Below are 10,315 nucleotides of genomic sequence, written 5' to 3'. Positions count from 1 at the left end.
ATGACGGAGCGGCGCTTCATCTCCGTGCTGCCCTCCAACTTCATCGGCCACCTGCAGGGCCTCTCCTTCAACGGCGTGCCCTACCTGGATCAGTGCAAGAATGGCGACATCTCCTACTGCGAGCTCAACGCGCACTTCGGCATGCAGCACATCGTGGCCAACCCCATGACCTTCCGGAGCCGCAGCAGCTACGTGGCGCTGTCCACTTTGCAGGCCTACGCCTCCATGCACCTCTTCTTCCAGTTCAAGACCAGCAGCCCCGACGGCCTGCTGCTCTTCAACTCGGGCGACGGCAGCGACTTTATCGTGGTTGAGCTCGTCAAAGGGTGAGCTGCTGTGCTACATTATGTCATATGTCAACCTGTGCTACATTATGTTTTTTTTTTTTTTTTTAAAGCACAGTCCATAAATTCTAACCAGTACAATTTATCAGATTTTGCCTCCTTCTGTCTGTTTTATATGTGCGTTCAGAAAAACTCACTCACCCACAGTTCAGGGATGAACACCAGAGAAACAGTGGCATCGACCGAGCCTTATGCAGTTCCAACCAATTGACTGTTGATACAGTGTTACTTTGTTCACAGAGAAGGCAGGGGTTTTATTTTAGTGGGTGTTAACACTAAAAGCCAACAAAAAGACAACCAAAAGCCAACAAATCATGGAATGTATCAATCTCCATGTAGACCTTATTCGATGAGGAAGAAAGCATTGTAATGCATAGCGCCACTGGAGTTTTTGTTTTTTATTTCGAGGAGTTTTGCACCAAGATTCACTACCTACTCACTCCGGAACAGGTGTGAAGGAAGTCACATTCCTTGCAGACACTTCCTTGATATAATGCTGCAAAGCTGCAGTGTGCCAGACCTGAGATCTGATCACAACGCATAGAAGAAGAACTAATTGGGTCTAAATAAAAAGGTGCAAAGAAAATGGTGATTTGTTAACCAGGTATTAATATCTGCAGTCTGCAGGTTATGGAGCTTGGAGTCTTGTTTGAAGTCTTGTTTATATAATTGGCTCTTCCTTGAATAAATATTGCCAAAATTGTGATCTTACAAAGTGATTACTGGACAATGGACATAAATGGGATGGTTGGCCATTTGCAAAAACAATCTATGAAACCTAAGCGAAGTTACAGATGAGTATAATTTGTGACTCGAGGCATTGAAGGGACTCATAAATTCTTTGTCTCCAAAAGTCCTTTATATTCTCTCGCAATCAATTCTCACCCATGTATTTTGCAGCCAAGTATTTTGGCTCTTTCTAGCTGTGCACTGAAGGTACACTGTTCTGAACCTGACATGATGAGTCATTAGGTTGTCTAATGTATCTGCACACTTAGCCGCACCAGTACTTGCAATTGTGAGACATTAGTGCACAAAATCTGCGTCTTGTATCCTATAGCATCCTGCTGAAGACCTACAGTATTTGGAATTTTGAGTACAATGAGCAGTGCAATTGAAGAGTTTAGTTCCAAAACACTATATAATGTATAAGTAAGTATATAAGTATAAGTATATATACTCTTTTCATCCCGTGAGGGAAATTTGGTCTCTGCATTTATCCGTGAATTAGTGAAACACACTCAGCACACAGTGAGGTGTAGCACACACTAATCTCGGCGCAGTGAGCTGCCTGCTACAACAGCGGCACTCGGGGAGCAGTGAGGGGTTAGGTGCCTTACTCAAGGGCACTTCAGCCGTTCCTACTGGTCGGGGTTCGAACCGGCAACCCTCCGGTTACAAGTCCGAAGTGCTAACCAGTAGGCCACGGCTGCCCCTGGTACCCCTTTTATGTAAACCCCTTTTTTAAAAAGTCCTGCTATTTAACTGTTAGTGTTTTCAATAACTTCTCTTCAGTGAAGTGCATAATGCACACTAGCAGCAAATTTTCATCAGAAAAGAATGTGTCATCAAAAGGCATAGCAAGCCTTGACTGCACCTTGGTTCAATTGACACAGGAATTGGCATTTTGCAGGTTCATCCACTATGTCTTTGACTTGGGCAACGGTCCATCCCTGATGAAGGGGTACTCGGAGAAGCCTCTGAATGACAACCAGTGGCACAGCGTTGTGATCTCCCGGGACGACAGCAATGTCCACACGCTCAAGATTGACACGCGCACTGTCACTCAACATTCCAATGGTGCCCGCAATCTTGATCTCAAAGGTACACCCCCCCCACACACACACACACACACACACACACACACACAGACACACACACACACCCCGCTGCTCATCAAAACATTTCCTGTTTTTTTGGTAGGATATAGCATACAGTCCAGTTACCCCAAGTCAGTAATTCATAAGAAAAGCAAGAGGACCAAAATTTTCCAGCAAACTGGGGGAAAGTATGCTGTTATGAGCTGTTACCAGCATTGCATCTCTACCTTTATCAGTGGCTGTACCTTCAAGTTTTAACAGCAATCCATCTGTATTCAAATGTCTAGTTGTTAGGGTCAGTGTCCGTGCATACAGTATGCATCTACAGTGTAGGCATCAGCCACTCACTGCACAGAGTGGAGAAGAACTCGCTGGCCAACCTGAATAAGCTATTTGGATGAGTTCTTAAAATACTTACAGGGAGAAATGATTAGAAAATATACATATATCTATATACTGATTGGAAACATACAGAAAATTAGTCAGAAAATAAACACTAATCAAAAAAATTAAAAACCTGTACTGAGCAAGAATGACTACAATGATAATCTAAAGAATACAGCATCTAAAAATATATGAAGTGTCATGCATTTCTTTGCTCAGGATTAAATTGTTAAGATGCCAAAAGAATTAATAGCAATGTGGGGAAAAGAAACTCTGTGTTGCCCTCCAAGGATTTTCAAGGTTCTCAGAATGTAAGTGTACAGTATGTCTTTTCACATGGACTCAGACAATGCCTATGTTTACAGCACACTGCAATTTTCTAAAAGGGAATAAAAGTTATTGAACCTTGAACATCATGCTAGTACATCTAGACATCTGAATTCTTATATACTTTAGAAAGGTATCAAGCCGTTTATTTCCACTGACTTACCTTTGAATATGAAGATTTGTCAAAAAGCTGCTTTGTTGAGAGGAGCTGAGAGCGGTAAGTATCATTTCCCAAGAACAGATACATGTGCTAAGCAAAACAACTTTTAAGTGAATGGTTGAAATAATAACAGGTTGGTGATTACAGATGCAGCGTGTGCTCAGTTTTTCTGACCTTCAAGAACTGCATAGTCTTCAGCGAACACTGACTGGATCACATGATCCTTAACATAAATGTTACAGAAACTAGCATCCAGCATTTCTTGAGGGGCCATTTATTGAAGGCAAAGCTATTTACTATATGGAGTCAGGCCCAGGTTTGGGGATTTTTTTGCCTGCCTTTTATTTGTGTGTGTGTGTGTGTGTGTGTGTGTGTGTGTGTGTGTGTGTGTGTGTGCGTTTATGTGTTTCAGTGGATGTACACTGAAAACTGAGAATGTCTGCCAGCCAGAGATAAATATTATCCTGACCCTGTCCAGCGCTGATGAAAGAGCCAGGGGTCATTTCTGGCTTACAGAAACCAAACTGGTCCTCCGTCTTCATAAATAGCCATTGGTTACACTTTAAGTATATTTTTGAACATGTGTGTGTTGTTTTGATTGGGCTGATTCAACTTCACCACATTTATGCCATACAACCTTCAGAGGTGGAAAAAGTCACTTATGAATGTGAACATTTGGAAAACGGGTTGAGCGAATAATTATGCAATCAGATACAATTTGCTGTATGATTTTTAAATTGATATTTTATATATTTGGTATATTGTTATTCTCCCGTTGTCTTCTTCCAGCACTAACTAGTCCTGTGAGTGTACACACTTGAAACTCATGGGATAAAGGTTTGCAGTCTAGTCTTGTGCTGGCTTTTCATGTGAATTATGCACAGATTTCTTGCTCTAATGAAGCACAAACCATTTAGTCTCTGGACTGCAAAGCAACCAGAGAGACCCCCAAAGCCCAAACCTCATCTGCATTTGCAATGGAATAAAGCAAATTCAAATAATTCCAAAAACGCGGTAAAACCGTGTTTTTTTATCTGCAGCAGAGTGTGCTTGCTCCAAAGCCCTTTGCAGATCAAAAGAACTGCCTTACAGTACGTGCCAGTCGTAATTGTTCAGGCAATTATGGCTGAGAGAATGGAGAGGATTGCTGGGATCCTGCAGGGTATGCAGTTGATTCTTGTGAAGTGCAAAAAAAAACACAGAGGGGTTTTTTTTTTTGGGGTTTGGATAGCTGTAATGCGTTGGAGGATGGTTGTGATGTGGTTGGGCTGCGTTGGAGGATGGTTGTGATGTGGTTGGGCTATACTTGTTGGTCTATTATGACAAGATGACCTTTAGCGTAGCCTGTGATTTCCAATATCACACATGCACCTTGTCGGATACGTGACAAATTATGAGATAATGATAAACGGCTGATTGAGAAAGAAAAATACTGTTATTGATATAAACAATGGTACTGTATTTGTGCTATTCACCTGTTGATTAAAATATGTAAAGGTCCATAGAGTAAAGGAATGGCTCAAATGTTTTCTTAAATACAACCAGAGAAGGTATTGCATTTGTCAGGTCTCCTCAGACGTGTTTGGGCTGAGATGTCAGTTTTCTCATTCAAAAGCAATTTTTGCACCTGAAAGGCATTGATTTGGATCCCTCCCCTCATGAATGGACACTGCCATCTGCCACTGCAGCCAGTCAGTAAGTGGACTGAAGGATGGGGAAATGGAGATTTCTACGCGTGTGATTGACGATTCAAATGTAAAAATAACTCACAACAATGTCAGTAATGACCATGTGATCATAGGCAGAATAGAGCAATCTTAAAGGTCCAGTTTGTATGATTTAGGGGTCATCTGTGAGCAGAAATGGAATATAGTGTACATAATTATTCATAACTGTTCATTAGTGTATAATTACTCGGAACTATGAATTATGTTTTCATTATCTTAGAATAAGCCCTCATATCTATATAGGGAGTGTGTCCTCTTCTCCGGAGTCACTTTATTGTGCCACTATGAAAAAGCCAAAACACTGGCTTCATAAAGGTCTTTTGCATTTGTATGGCACTTGGCCGCCAATGTGCTTGGATTGGGAGGGTATTCGGTTGGTTTCGCAAGTCAGCAACCTCACCATTAAATCCCAATGCATCCTTCATGCTGTACCTTTAAGGTGGTGTCAGAGCGGTGGAGAAAGCAGAGTGGCGATGCTGAAGAGACTGTGGAAAAAGATGGCAGCGCATTCTCTTTCTATGGCTCTGGCTGGTGGCAAAGCTTACTTGTCTCCAGATTATTTACGTCTATTATTTTCCGTAAAAAAGACCTGCGACTGCATGATTTCAAAACGTTCCACGGGTCCTGTATCTCAGTATTATGGAAGGCCAAAGGATGCTATTCCTATACAGAACATGCTGTACTCGTCAGAGATTTTATAGTATCCATTTAATATGTAATAAAACAGTGGAATATGTCCTGTATTTTGAGGCAGATGAGCAGCAATCAGAAAAGAATTGTCAGGAATGTTTGAGTCCCTCCCCCTCCTTGTGTCAGATTAGAGAGAAAACTGAAGTAACAAGCAATCCTGAAGAGACGTCAAGATGGAGTAATTATGAAGAGTGTCTTGGAAGAAGGATTTGATACAATTAAGACGCGTAGCAGGAAAGGTGACGACTGAGCAGCACAGGTTGTAAAGCCATGTAATTGGGCTCATTTAACTTTTAACAGAGAGAGAGAGAGAGAGAGAGAGAGAGAGAGAGAGAGAAACTACTGCTTCCCAGTAACCAATCAAGGACAACAGATGCTGTTGCAACATGTTCAGGAAATGACCATATGTGTCACTGCTTGTAAGTGGAGACACATTTGTGGGTCTTTCCGCCAAAACTCTGTTAAATTGGATGAAGATCTTTCTCTCAGACAATGTAGCATCTTCCAAGATCAGGCCCAAAGGGTGTCCATGAAATAGGAGCTATTGAGGAAGAACAGCACAAGTGTCCTCTCATGCTACCCCTCTCACAGTTTTACATTTCAGTAACATTTCAGTGGCCAGTATCACTTATATGGCCTAACCTACAGTAATACTGTGGATTTTTTAAATTTAATTTATATAGTATATTTAGTATTTAGTTTTGTTAGTTTTTCTTATCTTCTACTGTCTCTATTGTACAGTGGAGTTTTGTTATATGTTTATACTTATATTTACCATTTCTGCTGTAAGTGCATTTTGTATGTGATGTCTGTATGCTACTGAGACCTTGAATTTCCCCTTGGGGATCAATAAAGTATCTATCTATCTATCTATCTATCTATCTATCTATCTATCTAATCATTTCATGGACAATGACCAAAGCAACAAGCAAAGCGCTCTGTTGCACTTGAATATAATAAAAGTCATTGCATGGTTAGTTGCCAGTTGCCCCCTCAAAGAAACGTGGGCCTGAATGTTCCGGTGCCATGCTAATTTTTTTTATTGTTTATCGGTTTTCGATTGACATTGATTTTGAGACATGTGGCTGATATGTTATTTTAATCCTGATCTCAACCCAGCAGAGACATCCTCCTCAGTATGTCGAGAGTGTCTTTGACGGTATCTTATTTGCTTGTATCTTTACAGGAGAACTGTATATTGGTGGTGTCGCAAAAACCATGTACGGTGTTCTACCCAAACTGATTGCCTCACGGGATGGCTACCAGGGCTGCCTGGCCTCTGTAGATCTGAACGGGAGACTGCCTGACCTGATTGCAGACGCCCTGCACAGAGTCGGCCTAGTGGACCGTGGATGTGATGGCAAGTCCAAATACAGTTCAGCTCTGTCCAGAGAACATATAACATTGTGATACATTGTGAATTCATTAATGGATTTTCTCTTTGCATGTCATGAAGACCATATAGCATTTTAATATATATACTTTCCATTGATGAATTGATATATGCTGTGCGAGTTTAGAACCTATGACATTTTAATAGGCTACATCTTGTGAATTGATGAATTGATATCTTCCCCTTCCCTATCTCTCCCTCTCTGTCTCTTGTTTACTCTTTCTCTCCCTCCCTCTCTCCCTCCCTCCCTCCCTCCCTCTTTCTCTCTGCAGCTGGCCCAGGCACCACGTGCACAGAGGAGTCCTGTTCTAACCAGGGCGTGTGTCTGCAGCAGTGGGAGGGCTTCTCCTGTGACTGCACCATGACCACCTTCGGAGGAGCCTACTGCAGCGATCGTGAGTAGCCTGTTCCTCTGCCCACTCTCCTCACCTCCAGACAAAATAACTGATGGTGCTTTATACAGAACACAGCATGACGTGTACACACACACACACACACACACACACACACACACACACACACACACACATACACACACACACACACACACACACACACACACACACACACACACACACACACACACACACACACACACACACACACACACACACACACACACACATACACACACACACACACACACACACACACACACACACACACACATACACACACACACACACACAAACACACACACACACACATACACACACATACACACACACACACACACACACACACACACACATACACACACACACACACACACACACACACACACACACACACATACACACACACACATACACACACACACACACACACACACATACACACACACATACATACACACACACACACACACACACACACACACACACACACACACACACACACACACACACACACACACACACACACACACACACACACACACACACAAACACACACACACACACACACACACACACACGCTGCATTACTGTATGCATTTTCATACTCATTTTCATATCGGATGGTGGCAAGTGGAGATGAAGGGAGGATTTGAAAGTTCTGAGTTGTCACAACACAGCACATACCACATACAGTTTGAAAACAGCACATTCATTTGAAAATTATTTTGAAAACACTGCAACGTAGCTTCTTAATAAATCATCACGCACACATTATGCTGCAAATGACCGCTGCGGAGCAAATAAAGGTAGGTCATTACAGTAATCCTGAGTTGTGGATGAAGACCACAAACCTCATATCCTCCTGATTTCTGTCAAGACGAAGCAGCAACAGGTAACTTGATGTATATAATATATAATAAAAGGTGAATGTTCAAAACTGAACATATCACTAAATATTCATAAAACATATTCTCTCATGATCCTAATCAACTCACTTTTTATCAATAATTCTCTTGAGGACAAACTAACAAGCTAATAAAAAGGGTTTTGGGGAGGGTTTGCCTCACTAAAATGGTGCTAACGATCCAACATGGCTCTGTGGATGTTTGTGTATGCACACGTGTGTGTGTGTGTGTGTGTGTGTGTGTGTGTGTGTGTTGCCTATGTGTGTGTGTGTGTGTGTGTGTGTGTGTTGCCTATGTGTGTGTGTGTGTGTGTGTGTGTGTGTGTGTGTTTGTGTGATGCCTTGTGTGTGTGTGTTGTGTGTGTGTGTGTGTGTGTGTGTGTGTGTGTGTGTGTGTGTGTGTGTGTGTGTGTTGCCTATGTGTGTGTGTGTGTGTGTGTGTGTGTGTTGCCTATGTGTGTGTGTGTGTGTGTGTGTGTGTGTGTGTGTGTATGTTTGTGTGCCCTTGCTTGCCTCTAATGTGTGTGTGTGTGTGCGTGTGTGTGTGTGTGTGTATGTTTGTGTGCCCTTGCTTGCCTCTAATGTGTGTGTGTGTGTGTGTGTGTGTGTCGTGTGCGCCCGCGCGTGTATATGTGTGTATGTGCAGGTTTCCAACCAAGATAAATGAAACCCCAGGAGGGGAATTAATTGAGCTGTTTGCAGTGCCTTTTGCCAGCGTTTTGATGTTTTTATTTTTTTTCTGCGAGGCAAAGTCGTCAATGTATTATTGCGCTTTGTGTGCCTCAGGTGTTCTCTCTACTGGATTACAGTCATAAACCTGTTCCCTGCTATCATTCCCAATCCCTATCACTTGGGCTGCTTTTAGCATGACATGAGGTCGACATTATATTGACTGATCATATCTTTGGCCAGATTAAGCAGTGTGGATAGCACTGGAAAATAAGTTGATTGTGGCATCATATTTTTATATGAACACTGAAGCTCTGTAATGGTTCACTATGGACCCTTTCAAGAGAGTTCCATTATCAGCATCATAGTTGGCCCCACAAGGCTTCCTTTTTAACATTCCATATGTTATCTTAATGCAGAGGAAGTAGATTGGGGCCCAAATAGAACTTTCAAGCATTGTTTTTGTTTACCTTGTTGAAAGGGTCCATATTGCAAAGATGTTGGGATTTCCATTCATGATATCCCCTTTTACTTACATCCATACAGTACAGAACGTAAGGATGAGTCATTCAGTCCTAGCCTGGGTGTTCCCATGCTGCCTTGCGCGCGATTTGATTCACGCTGCTAAGGCAGCCTGGAGACCATGGAGCAAATTTTCGCCTGAGATAGGGAACCAATCACAGAACAGGGGGGAAAGCAAGACGATGATGAGCTATGCACAGACGCATTTGATAGACATCCGTGGCACCCAATAAACGGATCTGGGCATTTTTTTCTAATACGAGAAAATGAACGTTTGGTTCCCAGACCACGTCTCATTGAGAAGTGGTGGCGCTAGCCAGGCTAATTCAGTCCCTCAATAGTTCAGGATTTATGGTACTTCAATTCAGACCTGTAAGCTGCACACATTTCGTTGAAAGCATGAGGCATTGCTTTGCTCCTTTGGTCTCTTCCTGCGAGAGCAGTTTTTCAGTTAAGATTGGATCAAGGCTCTAGACCTTTATATATCTCACTGTAAATAATATGTATACCCACTCTACCACAGATGCATGGAAGATAGTTTCCCCTCTCACTGGAAATACTATGATCCACTGTTCTGAGAAAAGCCTTCTCCAAATTTGCCAAGCAATACATTCTGTTATACCCCAAAAGACACATTCTGACTGAGCAGAACTGTGTGATGGCTCATTGAACTAATACTTACTTATGGCTCTAGCCTTAAGTGAAGCTTTAACACCAGGCTGAGGGCTGTAGTTTCACAACAATCTCCAGTCAATTAAAATACAGCGAATAAAGTCCTCTTTGCCTAGCTAATCTAATCATAACATTTGTGGTACCATGCACAGATCACACATCATATTAGGTATGTGAAACTCAATAAATTGAGAAGTGAATTATGCTTCTTCACTTTATTAAATCGCAAAGATTGTTCTTAAAATAGTGTGTGATTATTTGCGGTGGAATTAAAGGTGAACACCATACCTCTTCCATCCCCCATT

The 10,315-nt window shown here is 42.1% G+C and overlaps 1 protein-coding gene across 11 annotated transcripts in view; it reads left to right on the top strand.

Moving 5' to 3' along the window:
* Positions 1 to 10,315, top strand: part of nrxn2a (neurexin 2a) — a 187,996-nt gene that overhangs the window by 80,868 nt on the left and 96,813 nt on the right. For all 11 annotated transcript variants that reach the window (XM_048238051.1, XM_048238059.1, XM_048238054.1 and 8 more), the window contains 4 exons: positions 1 to 326; positions 1,978 to 2,168; positions 6,639 to 6,812; positions 7,118 to 7,240. The exon at positions 1 to 326 is cut by the window's left edge and continues 56 nt beyond it. In XM_048238051.1, coding sequence (XP_048094008.1) covers positions 1 to 326; positions 1,978 to 2,168; positions 6,639 to 6,812; positions 7,118 to 7,240 — 814 coding nt within the window. The remainder of the gene's footprint in view (positions 327 to 1,977; positions 2,169 to 6,638; positions 6,813 to 7,117; positions 7,241 to 10,315) is intronic.

This window comes from Alosa alosa, chromosome 2 (genome assembly GCF_017589495.1).
Source record: "Alosa alosa isolate M-15738 ecotype Scorff River chromosome 2, AALO_Geno_1.1, whole genome shotgun sequence".
In the NCBI taxonomy this organism is placed as follows: domain Eukaryota; kingdom Metazoa; phylum Chordata; class Actinopteri; order Clupeiformes; family Clupeidae; genus Alosa; species Alosa alosa.
The sequence above is the reverse complement of the archived record's forward strand: the minus strand, read 5'-3'. Positions and strand labels throughout refer to the sequence as shown.